Source organism: Euleptes europaea, chromosome 15, assembly GCF_029931775.1.
Source record: "Euleptes europaea isolate rEulEur1 chromosome 15, rEulEur1.hap1, whole genome shotgun sequence".
NCBI classification, from domain to species: Eukaryota; Metazoa; Chordata; class Lepidosauria; order Squamata; family Sphaerodactylidae; genus Euleptes; species Euleptes europaea.
In genome coordinates, this window is record NC_079326.1 from 37,737,115 (window position 1) to 37,753,228 (window position 16,114).

Here is a 16,114-nt window from a genome sequence, read left to right on the forward strand (position 1 = left end):
TCAACTCAGAAGTAAGTCCAACTTTATTCAATGATATTTGCTCCGAGGAAAGTGGGAATTATTCTTAAGGACTGTAGCTGAACTTTTAAAAAAAAGATAAAGGGGGAGGGGATAAATAAAACATCTTCCCAAAGCCAATTGTTTTGCTTCCATATTATGTTTTCAAGATTGTCTAGTTTTTAGCTCATTGATGCTGTTGATTTTATTTTTTTTTGTATTATGGCTGCTTTTAAAGTTTTAATTTAGGTCTGTATTTTTATTTATTTATAGTTCACCTTTCTCGCTGAGACTCAGGGCAGATTATACAGTGTCAGTCAATGCAATCAATAGGATGAGACATCTAATAAGCAATGCAACAGGACTAAGATTACAGCAGTGCCAACGAAAGCATAAGTATTAGACACATGTTAAACGAAGCAGAATAGTATTGCGTAAGTCTAAAAACAAAGCAGTGAGGTGGTATAGGCCTTGGGATTTATTTTGATGGATGCTTACTGTGTTTGTTTGTTTATTCTGTTATTTTTCATTTATTATTTTGTTCATGTATGGGTTAATTGACTAGTGCCTGGGTAATCCTATGCTACTGGATTACATTTTTTTGTAGTCCACCCTAGGTGTTTTTAAAGAAGACAGTTGTAACATAACAATTATGAATAAACAATGGTGGGTGAGGATAACCAGATCAGGACCCTGGGGAGGGGAAGATGGGAGAAGGGTTCCTCCTTTCTCCCCATGCCATCCTCACAATCTCATGCACCTCCCTGAGCTGCAGTTTGTCTGGCTGGGGAACATACCCATGCACCATATAGGCAAGATATCATAAAGAATATCTTTTCCCCCTGTAAATTTTAACATTTCATTCATTAAAAACCCCAAGTCTGGTTGGAGCCATAAACTTCCCACCCACCGCCCACCCCCATCGCCCTTAACAAAAACACAATAAAGAAAATGCTGTATAAAGGGTACCTTTGTTTGTAAGTAAAGCTGGAAATCCCCTCTACAGGGGAGCAGAAACATACACCTGAGCATTCCTTATGACTTTGAATTTATTCTAGTTACAACATAACTGAGTACATATAACGTCTTTGACTCTCTCTGGAACATTAATCATGTTTGCGTTCTTATTTTTAAAAGCTCTTCTTGTTAGAATGACAAAAAAAAATCAGGAGTCACGAAGACACATCCATCCACATGTGCATACGTACCACTCCGGTGCTTGTGACGGGCCAGTAGAGCTTTTGCTCCTTGATATCAAGGGTGATAAACTCCACATGGTCAAGGCTGCCAGTGAAGAGGGTTCTGATATCTGAGCCATCCATGTTTGCACTGGCAATCTTTGCTGGGATACCACTGTGAGTTCCTTGGTCTGTCCAATACAGTTTCCTGCAGGAAACATTACCTCAACTATCACAAAAGTAGGCATGGGTAATGTCTATGAGGGATCTCAGTTCACCAAATTTGAGTCTACCTGTTAGTTTCATCCCACCAAAACATTCAGGGCGTCATGAAGAGGTCACTCTTTCCTCATAATAGCCTTGTAGCCACCTTTGAGAGCCAGTGTGGTGTAGAGGTTAAGAGAGGAGGTCTGAAGAACCAGGTTTGATTCCCGACTCCTCTAATCTGGAGAACCGGGTTTGATTCCCTACTCCTCTACATGAGCGGTGGATGCTAATACGGTGAAGCGGGTTGGTTTCCCCACTCCTACACATGAAACCAGCTGGGTGACCTTGGGCTAGTCACAGTTCTCCCCGAGCTCTCTCGGCCCTGCCTACCACACAGGGTGTCTGTTGTGGGGAGGGGAAGGGAAGGTGATTGTAAGCGGGTTTTTTTTTAATATATTTTTATTATTTTTTCAATAATAACCAACATTATATTTAGACATACACCCTCTATATCAATAAAAATAACCATTAAAAATTCATAGAATTATTAGATGTATGTCTTCAAAATACAATCAAAAATAATTGACTTCCCCGCCGTCTTCCTCCCTCTCTAAAATATCTAAAATCTCCTTTGCATCCATGCATTCTAATTCATTTATAAGTCACCCTATTTCATATTGTAGTTTCCCCTTATCCAATATATTCAATATTGTTTATACCAAGGAGAGAAAGAGAGAAGAAAAAAAAAGAAAAGGAGAAGAAAGAAAAATAAGAGAAATCTCACTTCCCTCCATACATTCATCTCAAAATGCATGTGTTAATCTAAAAGAAAAGCGAAAAAAGAGGATTTAAAAAAAAGATATACAATCTTGTACAAAGATAATGATTATAGTATTTTCCCTCTACCCCCCACCTTTCCCATATTGAAAATCAAATTAATGTTCTTCCTGCTTTCTCAGCCCTTCTTCTTATTCTTTTTCTTCTGTCGGGAGTTTCTATCGCCCATCACTTTTTTGCTCGAAGTAGTCTCCTTTCTGGAACAGTCAATGCCCTGTGTTTCATGAGCTATAGAATCTTCCTCCTGTTTTCCAAGAACATGAGTTGATAGCTCACTGTTTCTTGTCAAAAAAATTTCCACATCTGCCAATGAGTTGATAGCATGTTTAGTTTGTTTATAGGTAAAGGTAAGACCTTGTGGTAGCAACCAGGTATATTTTATTCCCTTGTTTCTGAGTAATTCAGTAAAATCTTTGTATACAGCTCTCTTTTCCAACAGGTGACGTGGAATATCTTTGAGAATTATCAGTGGTATATTATCAAATCTCAGTTAATTCTCCAGTTGAAATTTTATGATAATATTTTTCATCCTGATGTCAAAGAAAGATCAAAATTTCTCTGGCTTTTGCTTGTACCCGTGTTGATAAAGGAATTCTATATATCTTATTTATTGCTGCATTCAATTCTTGTGCATTTAGATGGAATATTTCAGCCAATGATTTAATGATGTCATCTCTGGTAACCCCCAGTCGTTCCGGATAATTGCGTATGCGTAGATTATATTCTCTTTGCTGTAAATCCCAAATAGCAAGTTGATCTTTTATTTGCTGTTCTTGAAGTTGTATAGCATCAATTAGTTGTGCCTGGGAATTCATGTCTTTCTTAAGCCTGTTGACATCATCCGTGTTGTTGTTAATTGAAAGTTGCATCTTATTCATACTGTCTTTCATTTGTGAAGCTTGGGTTTTTATTTCCTTAATCTCATTTATAACATCAGCAAACTGTTGAGTAATGATTAAAGTCATTTGTGCAACTGATTGCTCTTGTTGCTTGGAGACCTGTTCAAACTTTTTCTTAACTAGTCCATTTATCAATTCATTTTGCTCAGCCAGCATTTCCTGTATCTTCTGATAGTTTATTTCCATAATTGTCTGTGGCTTTCTCCTTTTCCCCGACCAGAGATAAATGTAAGCAGGCAGACCGATTCAGTAAAGTTGTAGAGAGAATCTGTTAGCTTTAGTGCTGTTTCTAGGCAGAACTGGAAGATGCAAGGATGTAAGCCTTCCGTGACACTGATACAGGGAATAGGATGTATTTTGATGTTGCACAGAGCGAGGCACACCGGCACGGCCCTCCTCTTTGATTTCCAAGTCCTAGAGAAGTCTCTTCCTGGAGGACTCTTCCAGACGGGGAAAACGAAAGCTAAAAATATTCCTCCTCCCCTTCACACTACAGCTGTCGACTGGAAGCTATCGATGCCACTCAAATCTTCCAGGTTGTTTTTGTTTGCCTGCCAATTCAATTTATATTGTTTTAAGCAGACTTTTTAGCAGGATGTTCATTTAAAAGTTTGGGTGGTGGGATGTAAAGTCTTAGTTAGATTTTAAACAATTCCAGTTGTTCAAATCCTTGGTAGTAAGCAAAAGGAATTCTAGTAACTTACATGGAGCTTGAAAGACGGGGTTTCTCTTTCATTTGCTTGTAAAATTTATTGGTGTAATGTGAAGGGGACCACAGCTTCTGTTCCTTGAGGCGTTTTATGGCGATGAAATCCTCCTCAGCCGGCGGGACTCAAACCATCTCTCCCCCTCTGCGGGAGGGGGGAGGTTGGGAGTCAGAACCGCTCTTCTCGGCAGCAGGAAGTTACCTGCATTCCAATCCCGTTTAGGATCGGAGACGGGGCTTTTGAAGAGAGCCCCGATTTAAAACACCTCTCGGTTCTTCCGAGCGAACTCAGAAGACATGGCGCTGGGTCGGCATCTTCACAGGAAGTCGTGATTGTAAGCTGGTTTGATGCTTCCTTAAGTGGTAGAGAAAGTCGGCATATAAAAACCAACTCTTCTTCTCCTCCTCCTCCTCCCAGACCGGGATTTGAACCTGGGTATTCTAGGCCTCTGGTCTGACATTCTAGCCATTGCCACACTGGCTCTCAAAGCAATGTGTGCATCGGTGGATTTGACTGTATAGCTTTGCAGTTGTTACTAAAACAAACTGACATGAAAACCACTCCCAGCTTTATGCGGAAATGCAATTAACCATAGGACTATTCGGGAGTCAGCTGCAATTTGTCTAATCCAAACTCCTACAGTGAGGCAAGAACTTCCATGAACCTCCCCAACTCCTTAAGAAAGGTTTGCAAGCAAATCCACAAAGGTTACTAGTTCACTGCCCAACAACTATGCATTGTGTTGTGAATATTCACTTCTGTTTATATCAACACTGCTACAAAGGATGTGACTTCCCACTCCATCTTTGGCACATTAAGTCATTGGTGGTAGTCATGTGAAATGTCCAATAAATTCTGGAAACAGTATTTCAGGAAAATGGAAAAGAAATTGCTAAACAATTAAACCTGAGCCAAAACCTGAGAATATTTCACAGCTACTCTAAATAATCTTCTGCACAAAATTTCACTCCTTGGTACTACCTGGATAATATCAGAAATGCACCAAAATCCATTAACCACTCCTCCCCATGAACTGGGTTTGATTCCCCACTCCTCCACATGAGCGGCGGAGGCTAATCTGGTGAACTGGGTTTGTCTCCCCACTCCTACACATGAAGCCAGCTGGGTGACCTTGGGACAGTCACCGCTCTCTCAGCCTCACCCACCTCACAGGTTGTCTGTTGTGGGAAGGGGAAGGGAAGGAGATTGTAAACCCGTTTGAATCTCCCTTAAGTGTTAGAGAAAGTTGGCATATAATAACCAACTTTTCTTCTTCTAACCTCCATGCACTGGTTTCCTGGTATCTCTGAATCTGGAGAGCAGGATAACAGAAAAGCTAAGATTGAATTCACTCATGCCACTTAAAGTACTTTTCAGTCTCTCTGCTGCTGTTGGTGTGCACATATGAAAAAGAGAGAGGCAGTTTAAAATGGGGTTGCACCAAGTTTCTGAACCTGGCTATTCAGGAATGCCAATTTATGATCTCATTGCTACCTTCCAGAGCTTAGCACATTCATATACCGTCTCTCGAGATAGATCAAATTAGACACTGGTAAAACCAGTGACCTGGAGAAAGGAAGTCTGATTCACACAATCTCCAATAAAAATCACATTCTTTTGATCTAGCTGAAAGGTTTGTTCAGTCTTCCTTCACCGACTGGATAATGAGCTTTCATAAAGATTTAGCTATCTGTATATTTTTGTTTTAACTTGCTTGTATTGTGAAAGCAAAATAGAAAGTTTTAAAAAAGCTGTTAGTAAACAGAAATCTCTACAAGTTCGCCTACCCATTATTTTAACAACCAGTAGTCTTAAAGGTGTGGGGGGGTGGGAATCCAGGTTTTGCAATCTTTCCCTGCTTGGGAAGTTTCTCTCATCCTGCCTGAAAACGAGAAGCTATTTAGTAGTCTGCTATAAGACTATCTCAGATTATCAAGAATACAGTGTGTCACCAGCCAGGAACTAAAAGGAGAAGCATGCCATGTGCCAGCAGCACCTTTAGAACAAGGAGTGCATTTAGTAAAGCATACTCAGATTTTCTAAGCAAATCTACTGTGCAACAGACATCGAGGCAAAAATACCCAGAATCAATCAATACAGAAAAAAGCCTCATTCACAGAAGAATTTTCCTTAAATGGAAGTGCTTCCTCCATAAACTCCTCCGTTGCCTCATTTTGATGACACCGGCCTTTTATGCACAGGTTGTTTCCATCGTCGTCAAGCCATGAGTACTTTGGGGCTTTGTTTTCATTATGCATGTATTTTCCTACCTATAAAGTGGTCTCGCTCTCCCCTCATGCTTTCCCCATGTTTTGTGGATGCTGTTTTACCCTGAGTTTAATGTCTGCCTCAATCTCAAATCGAAAGCTGGTCCTGTGCATACTTGTCAATTTGGGGGTTTCTCTCCACGTCCATTCTAGCTTCTCCCTCCCACTTGCCTTTCCCCTCATCCAACCCCTCCCCTCGAAGCTGCAATACTAAGTAAGTAAATATTTTATTTGTAAATAGCCAAAGGCCATCACAAAGTAAATTAGACTGTAAAACAAGAAAATGACATGATACAGTTAAAAGGTAAAATACAAAATGCCATATAAATTATAATAAAATTAAAAATAAAATATATCATAACTGGCCATCAGTTCTGGCTAGTTACATTCTTTGGCGCCAGTTTAGCTCTTATCTTTTTAGCTGCTAGAGCGAAAAGTGACAAGCCTATAAGTGATAAATGAGTCGGTATCTGACAATAAAAATACTAATTTATTGGAATCAGGAAAGAAGTTTAACCCAGTTAATATCGTATGAAGGAATTTTTCCCAAGGTATCGCATAAAGAAGACAAGTTAAAATATAATGGGATAAATCCTCTATAGCAGAACCACAAATGCAAATACGTTGTGCTAGCTGGAATAATATTATGAGGCTGCTTATTGGTCAGTTGGGTACCCAAACGTTGGGTGGAAAAAGAATCAATTATGTGTAGAAATATGTTTATTTTAAGGCGCTGATATCTATATTAAAATATTTAAAATTATATTAAAAGTCACTTTCATTGGAAGAGAGGTGAGTTTCAGACCTCAGCCTGATTGAACAGGGTGTTTTTGTTTGCACAGAGAGGGTTCCCCGCACTGAAGAAGAGTTGGTTTTTATATGCCAACTTTCTCTACCACTTAAGGGAGAATCAAACCGGCTTACAATCCCCTTCCCTTCCCCTCCCCACAACAGACACCCTGTGAGGTAGGTGGGGCTAAGAGAGTGTGACCCCGTTCTCCAGATTACAGTCCGCCGCTCTTAACCACGTTAGCTCTCATTTAAACGATTACAATTCAAGAATAATGTAAAGCCAACTTCCTTTATGCAAGAAATAAATATATTCAGTGGCATCTTTGGAGCCAGCCCCATGGTTTGGAACCAGCCCAATTTTAATAACACATTACATGGAGTAATGTAGCCAACACTGAAGCCACCATAATGAAAAACAGAAGGGAATCAAAGAAGCTAGTACTCTATGGAAGCAACTCAAGTTCCTCTCACTTAGAAAGAAGTTCTATTCAGACCAACCAAACTGAATTCCATAGAATGAGTTTAGGATCATGGAGCCATACAAATAAAGCCTGACTAAAGCCAGAAGCAGCTCCTTGAACTCACCCTCTGACTGGATCGACAGTCAAACCAGTTGGCGTCCCGGAGCCTGTTGCGGTACCATCGTTGGTAATGAGCGTTTTCCGGTAGACTACTTCACTGTGAAGCTTCAGTACCTGCAAAACAGATCCAAGCCAGCTGATTTTGTTCAATCAAGCAACAACTGCAGCATTAGACAACAAAAACCAATGTAGAGTCTAACCAATGCAAGCAAAACACAAACCTGCATAAGCTTCATACTAGTGCATGCAATCTAGACTTACTGTACACTATAGGTATGAATGAATTCTATCATCTGAATTGTGTTAATATAGCTTAATAGTTGTTAAGATGCGGTGCTTACCTCGATGGATTGCGTGGCAGGGTTACTATAGTACAGGTTTCCGGATATCCAATCTAAAGCTATGCCAAACGGTGATCCAATAATAGCTGCTGGGGCAAATACGGTCCTGTTCGTTCCATCCGATTTCACTCTATGAATTTCACCCTTAGTGGGGGGGAAATATTTATTTATTTGCTTCATTTATAGCCTGCCATTCTCACTCAAGACAGTGTAAGATGATGCAATCAAATCGCATTGCCATAGGGCTATGCAATGAATAGGACAATGCAGAAGGACCAGGATCACAACAATTCTAAACGATGCAAAAATTGATGTCATAAACAATGCAAACAATGGAATTATAAAAGCAGAAACAATGCAGTAAGAGCAAGCTAATACATGCAATAAACAGTGGAATAGACTACAATCCTATTTCCTTTATACCAGCGGCCTCTGCTCTATTATGTTACAGTTTTATTCCCTTTAAAGAAATGCCATTACACTGAGCTCAAGCAAGGAAACCTTGCATGGCTTTCTTGCAGCAAATGGTTACTAAGGAATGCTACGATCAAGCTCGGTATTTAGGCCTTTGCAAATGCAACAGAATTATCACTTATTCAAGGCAAAAGCATGAAGTACAACTGCCCAAAACAGAGCAATAAATGGAACTAACAGACCCAGTTCCAAATGGAGGCACAAGCACAAAAAAGTTAAAATTATCAGGCAACATTACTCTCAACCCTCTTTCACAGGCATGCAATCTGGGAATCAACTCTGATTTTCCTCTCTACTGATGTTGCTTGCAGTGATTGTGACACTCTTCCCACTGCTGCCTCCTTTTCCTTGTCACAGCCCATAAGTCACCAAAGCATTACAGCCAGCAGCACTCTGCCGACACCGCCAGCCTATGCCATCACCAACACTGCATGTATCAATAACGCACAGGGTAGCCAATTCCAGGTTGAACCAGCATGGTGTAGTGGTTAAGAGTGGTGGTTTGGGGTGGTGGACTCTAATCTGGAGAAACAGGTTTGATTCCCCACTCCTCCACATGAGCGGTGGATGCTAATCTGGCGAACCAGACTAGTTTCCCCACTCCTCCACATGAAGCCAGCTGGGTGACCTTGGGCTAGTCACAGCTCTCTCAGCCCCACCTACCTCACAGGGTGTCTCTTGTGGGGAGGGGAAGGGAAGGTGACTGTAAGCCGGTTTGATTCTTCCTTAAGTGGTAGAGAAAGTCGGCATATAAAAACCAACTCTTCTTCCGGTTGAGAAACGTCTGGAGATTTGGGGGTAGAGCATGGGAAGGACAGGGTTTGGTGGGGGGGGGGGAGGAGCTTAGCAGGTTATAACTCTATAGAGCCCACCCTCCAAAATAGCTGTTTTGCTCCAGGTGGACTCGTCCTTGCCATGTGAAGATCAGTTGTAATTCCAGGAGATCTCCAGGCCCCACCTAGAGGCTAGCAACCCTACGGCAGGAAACTGTTGTACGCGCGTTGTGGACATGCTCCGACCTAGTTGGGCTGAGAGGACAACAAAGCAATCCTAAGCAAAGCTACTAAGCTTAGGACTGCTCTGAAATTCACCCAACCAGAATTCTAAATGTATTGCGCTGCCACATATGACCAGCAGATCACTAAAACCAGCTCAGGCTCAGGCTTTTTCATTCCATCAGGCATACAGCAAGTGAAGCAGGTGTGGTGACTTATGTTTTTTAAGCAACATTAGCAGTTTTAATTCAACATTCATTGAGGGCTGTGACTCAGTGGTGCAGCATCTGCTTGGCATGCAGACGGTCCCAGGTTCAATCCCCAGCATCTCCAGTTAAAGGGACTAGGCAGGTCGGTGATGTGAAAGACCTCTGCCTGAGACCCTGGAGAGCTGCTGCCAGTCTGAGTAGACAATACTGACTTTGATGGACCAAGCTTCATGTGTTCATTTAAACTGATTTATACTGTTCACCACCCAAAGGACTCTGAGCTGAAAGGTGGTTTTGTAAATGAAGTCAATAAATACAATTATTATTTTTTTGAAAAATGTAAGCCTAACATTTGGCAGCGCCTGCGAGCGAGCAATTATGAAACTAAGCAAGAAATTAGCATTTCATAATAGGCTTACATTTCCCCCCATTTGCCAAGCATACAAGCGTTGCTGACATGAGCCGTATCATGCTGAACCAATGCCAAGATTAGCATGCCCAGGTAACCGCTTATAGTTCCCATTTCTTACATCAGTTTTAGAAAGAAGAATCTTTACTACAGGAACAAACTGCATTACTCACTGGACTTTCAATCCAGTAGATCATCTGCTCCGTGTCATCGAAGTCAACATCAACGCCATTCTGCACTCCTGCTATAGGAACCATGGCGTCGTTGGTCTTCTCACCGGGATTCAGAGAAATGCCGTAAATTATGTTATCTCTTACGGCTATCAGGAACGGCTCTTCAACTGTAAAACAGCACCATAAGCACCAGAATTTTACACTTGCACATATGATTAACAAAAGGTAAAGGTAGTCCCCTGTGCAAGCACCGGGTCATTCCTGACCCATGGGGTGACGTCACATCCCAACGTTTACTAGGCAGACTTTGTTTTACGGGGTGGTTTGCCAGTGCCTTCCCCAGTCATCTTCCCTTTACCCCCAGCAAGCTGGGTACTCATTTTACCGACCTCGGAAGGATGGAAGTCTGAGTCAACCTTGTGCCTGCTACCTGAAACCGACTTCCGTCGGGATCGAACTCAGGTCGTGAGCAGCTTGTTTACTTTAGAACAGTCCAATTCAAATGTTCAATGTTCAAGACTGTACTGGGATACTGGGGATCTGTGACTGGATCCCCAGGACTATTTCAGAGACAAAAAGTAGATTTCTCAAGTATTGCAAACTATCAAGCCACCACCATGCTGTTTGCAGCTAATATACAGATCCAGGGCATCTGATCACAAATTCCTAACATGCAGCTTGACCCCAAGAAATCTCAAATACATTAAGTGCTTTTTGCAATGTCTAACTTACTAGCATGTCTCTCTTACAATATTGTCTTTTAAGATTTCAGCTATACATGCCACCTACACCAGTGCCCAAATTTTCAAAAGCTACCTGTATATAAGGGGCCCTGGCATACATATAGCCCAACAGAACCAATGCTTTAAAACGTTTCCATGATGTTCGTAATGAATGCGATGAAGGATAAAAATATCGCAGGATTGTATCATGTATCAAAAGTCCAATGGCAAAGATAAAATGAGAAAATGTTGCAATTTGGGGATTATAACTTCTCTGTCAACAGAGCAGTTTGTAATATTAGCTCCACCAATTAGCTGTAAAGAATTATCAATATCCCTGGAAAGGAAATCATGCAAGCAAAATGTGGGTAACACAGTTGTTGAAAGTTTCTCCTGGCAAGCAAAACAAAGCATCATCAGCAAAGATTAGAGGCTGAAATTCTCAAGGGGATTCTTTCAAAATCATACATGATAATTACAGTACTTTACAACGAAAAATGTCAGCACCAGAATGTAATACTTGTGTTTGCCACCAACTTGCATTATAAAAAAATACTTCACTGGATGTCCAAATTGCAATGAAGTCAATTAGATTAAGGCTGTAATCTTGAAGCCCCTTCATGGGAGTAATCCCCATTGAATAAAATGGGACTTTACTCCAAGAAGGCCTGTTTAGGTTTGCTCCATTAAGCAGTCAAACTTGGCAAAGGGTGGCAACCCTAATCACTATCAGGACTCACAAGCCATTGCAGGTGAATCTGAACCCCTTCAAGTACATTTCAATCATGCTTAAGGTACCTTCCTTTCTCCACACTGAACGCTTTAACTTTTTGATATGTTGTTAATGTCTATGGAATGTAGACCAAAAATGGTAATGTAAGAATTAAAAAGCAATGGCTACTGATTCTTCTTGATGGTGCTACTACAGTAATTTCATTGCTGTAGAAGTGTTACGGCTAGCCACAATGAATTTGACATACGTTAGATCTAAAAGTTGGTTTCCATTGAAAGGAGGCACATCCATCAGAGGAAAGGGATCCCCCCCTCCCAGCTGCAGCCCAGAGAGATCTCTGAAATATTGCTTCTGTGAGATGGAGGGAAATCCTCAGGAGCAGAATGAGGAAAAAACTAGAGTCCTCAACAAAATGGAGGAATAGGTGAAAGCCCTCTCATGTTTGGATCCAACAATTATAATGATATGAACAAAATTCAGGAGACACGTCCGTGGCAAGAGCTTCCTTTGCATTTTTTTTTCTTTCCCACCTCTCATGCAGTTCACATTATCAGGTGAGAGAGTCCATCCCGACGGGCAGGCACAGGAATAAAACCGTGGTCCCCGTGAAGAAAGCAGGCATAGGTGACTACAGGAGGATAAGGCACAAGAATTGGTACCTGAGATAAAAACAGAAGCACTGATAAATTGAAAACGCAGCAAAGCACCTTTACACAAACTGATCATGCACAATCCACTAAGACTTTGCTTGAGGTGAAGGGACAAGGTACAAGAGCCCTAATTTGTCATGCCTAGCTTTCTACACACCCACTAAGACCAGAATTCAAGGCTGTCTACACTATTTCCCAAAGACAGTGATAGCAATGAATGGATGACACTTGGGGACCACAGAGACAGCAAATCACTCAGTTCCTTAGTGAGAAAGGTGAAGTAGAGCAGAATTAGAGAGATTTGGGGAGGGGGCATGGTTCGGTGGTAGAGTCTTTGCTTGGCATGCAGAAGGTCCCAGGTTCAATCCCCGGCATCTCCAGTTAAAGGGACTAGGCAAGTAGGGGATGTGAAAGACCCCTGCCTGAGACCCTGGAGAGCCACTGCCGGTCTGAGTAGACAATACTGACTTTGATGGACCAAGGGTCTGAGTCAGTATAAGGCAGCTTCATGTATTTAAAAAAAAAGAATAATAACTTAGAAAAGGCTGGAGAGTTGAGGAATGGCCAAATATGATCAAACACATTGCACAATGAAAGCCTTCTTTGGAAATTTGGGCTGAGTGAAGGGGGGTTCCAGTGGGTAGTAAAAAAATGAGCTGGAATGGGTAACATAGGATGGCGAATACTGGCCTGGACTAGACAAGCGTCACCTGGAACAGATCAATAAAGCTAGGATGAATTTTACCCAGAACACTTTCTGGCCACAGTCACACATGGGTTCGGTCATCCAGTTAACGGCTGGAAGCCACAGTAAAAAGCTTATTGAAAAAAATTTAAAGGAAGGCAAAACCAACTGAAGTTTTCATGGGCAAAAACTGGTATGGCAAAGATGGGGGTGGGGTTGTTGGGGATCACAGGAACAGGCAAATGACACTTTTCATTGTCTAGTTCCCGCTTTCATGAAGATATTTTTGGTTTGAGGTCAGTGGTGCCCCTGATCATGTCTACAGAAGACCGTTCTGATCTTCTCATTCACTACTCAGACAAGGCTGTCTCATTCACTATTGTCCTGTCCAGTGTACTTACACTTCACCTAATGACACAGTACATTCATGGAATGTCTCTCTGCCCTATGTCAGTTTGATCCTCACTGCAGATAGCTGCATAAAAGCACTTTCAGTATTTGTTAATATTCACACGCTTTTACTTTTCTCTTGCAAAATATAGCCTTCCAGACTTACCAGATGGCTGGTTCACAGGGTGGACTGCCACAATACTCATCGGCTGGTGAATATTATAAATAACAACACTTTGATTTCCTCCATGCCATTTGTTGGCTCGAATAACACGGTTGGTGTATTTCTCACTCCAGTATACAAAATCTTCAAAGATTGTGAGCGCGTGAGGATGCTGCAATACCTAAAAGAAGGGCAAAGGGCTGGTTTCCCTAGGTATCATTATTGTCATCCTCCAACTTTCCTAAACAAAATCTGAAGCCATCATCCAGCCTGAAGGCCTTTCCTCCAATTTAAGTGGATCTTCCTCCAATAGAAAAACCACTTGAGCTAGAAGGATAATCCTTGGGCTGAAGCAAGGTTCTTTAGGCTGAAGGCGGTTCTTTTCCTGCAGCCTAAGGCAGGATGAGTACCCAGCTTGCTGAGGGTAAAGTGTAGATGACTGGGGAAGGCAATGGCAAACCACTCCATAAACATAGTCTGCCTAGTAAACGTTGGGATGTGACGTCACCCCATGGGTCAGGAATGATCCGGTGCTTGCCCAGGGGACTACCTTTACCTTTTAAGACAGGATACCTCCCAATATCCACAAGTGAGCTTGAAATAATAGGATAATATTTGTTGGTTTATTTTGTCTTATACCCTGCCCTCCCCCGGCTAAGGCATAATGGAAAAATATAATCACATGCTCACTAGGCCCCTTTCTTTTCTGATTTGATAAAACATGACAGAGAATTCTTTCTTAAAATAAGAGTGTTTCAGCCTCCCAATGCAGCCCCAAATGCCACCAAAATGCTGTCCCGTCCCACAAGGAGCAGAATTGTAGGGGCAATTCTGGACTACAACCTGGGGAGTTGTATTCCAGAACACGGACATCCTTTTCCCCATGGGGCCTGGCCCGACCAAGTGACATTTATGGCATATCCAGCCCTCGTAGCAAATGAGTATGACACCCCTGCAACAGGGTTTGTGACGCTGCGGCTAAAGTGGTACTCTGTGTTACGCAAAGCAGGTTGAACGGCTCTTCCTTGCTGGTCTTTGTACCACACAGACTATCTTTGCCAAAGTTCATGCCATAATATGGTTGTGTGACTGTCAGGTGCTACAAGACTTTGGGATGGTTCCAAAGTCTGGTTTCTGTGAATGGAAGGCTCTGTCTACAAAATGGAACTTTCCTGCCTTCCCTCCCCGCCCCTTCACATACACACACTGCAGCCAACTGAACTCTCCAAAATGATCCCCTGTCTCCTAGGACAAACATGCTAGGGGGACCAGTGGAATGCAATGGTATCAGGGAAACAAAGAAATTCCATTCAGTTGATAGAAGTGACTTCCAATGAAAGAAAATTTAGCCTGGGTCCAACTCTTTTTTACTAACATGACCACTATAATTTACATCATCAATTTGTGCGACTGTGCTGCTAAGGAAACAATGTTGCTCCAATGACTCTTTGCTCCTATACAAACGCGTCATCAGCAGCCATGTCTCCTTCATCTATCCCTTCCCATCCTGAAAGAATCCTTCATGTGGATGAGCAGCATTGCAAAAGGCTTTAGAAGGAGCGATGAAGAAGAAGAGTTGGTTTTTATATGCCGACTTTCTCTACCACTTAAGGGAGACTCAAACTGGCTTACAATCACCTTCCCCTCCCCTCCCCACAACAGACACCCTGTGAAGTAGGTGGGGCTGAGAGAGTTCAGAGAGAACTGAGACTAGCCCAAGGTCACCCAGCTGGCTTCCTGTGTAGGAGTGGGGAAACAAATCCAGTTCACCCTATTAGCCTCCGCCGCTCATGTGGAGGAGTGGGGAATCAAACCCGGTTCTCCAGATCAGACTCCACTGCTCCAAACCACCTCTCTTAACCACTACACCACGCTGGCTCTCAGAGGAGGTCAAGCTGGGTGCCCATGCTGGAGTAAAGAAATAAGTTGCCTTTTTGCAACAAAACTGTGGGCCTTATGCTGGACCACACATGTTACCGCCTCAGCACTGTGAAGCACATACACAACATTATACCACAAGCATTTGCATCATACTCCGGATAATCCGTTTGTCTTTTTTCCATACCAAGTCGCTTGCCACCACCTGCCGCCTGTTGTTTCCATTGTAATCACAGAAATCGATGTAATCGAGATAGGCATCAGCAAAATACAGCAACCTGTTTGGATAGTCGATGGCAAGGCCGTTGGGCCAATAGATCTTGCTGGTGACGATGGCGGTTCGCAACGTGCCATCCATGCTCGCTCTTTCGATTCGGGGATTCCGGCCCCAGTCTGTCCAGAACATCAAGTGAGTACTGGGGGGGAGGGAATGCATAAGGATCATATCAGGAAAAAAACGCATTCACACACATGCAAATCTCAGAATATCCTAAACTGCCAAAAACTGAACATTTTTCTCAAACTGTGGGGCTAAAGGCATGGAAGTTGTTGTGGTAAGCTTTACAAGGCTGTAAGGGTGGGCTTAAAAGCAGGCCTGCACACTACTTGAGAAGGTTTTTATACCACACTTTTCATTACCTTAAGGAGTCGCAAAGAGGCTTACAATCACATTCCCTTCCCCTCCCCACAACAGGCATCTTGTGAGGTAGGTGGGGCTGAGAGCGTTCTGAAATAACTGTGACTGGCCCAAGGTCACCCAAGCTCACTTGAGATGCCACAACCAACTACAAAGACCAATAATACCACTGGGGGTCTTCTTGCTGCCA

The 16,114-nt window shown here is 42.4% G+C and overlaps 1 protein-coding gene across 1 annotated transcript in view; it reads right to left on the reverse strand.

Moving 5' to 3' along the window:
• The window catches only part of LRP2 (LDL receptor related protein 2), a 181,593-nt gene that overhangs the window by 75,497 nt on the left and 89,982 nt on the right, over positions 1-16,114 (reverse strand). The window contains exons 30-36 of the mRNA XM_056861187.1: positions 15,475-15,703; positions 13,413-13,590; positions 12,052-12,180; positions 10,067-10,233; positions 7,807-7,950; positions 7,470-7,579; positions 1,206-1,383 (exon numbers count right to left, since the gene is read on the reverse strand). Of these exons, the coding sequence (XP_056717165.1) occupies positions 1,206-1,383; positions 7,470-7,579; positions 7,807-7,950; positions 10,067-10,233; positions 12,052-12,180; positions 13,413-13,590; positions 15,475-15,703 (1,135 nt within the window). The remainder of the gene's footprint in view (positions 1-1,205; positions 1,384-7,469; positions 7,580-7,806; positions 7,951-10,066; positions 10,234-12,051; positions 12,181-13,412; positions 13,591-15,474; positions 15,704-16,114) is intronic.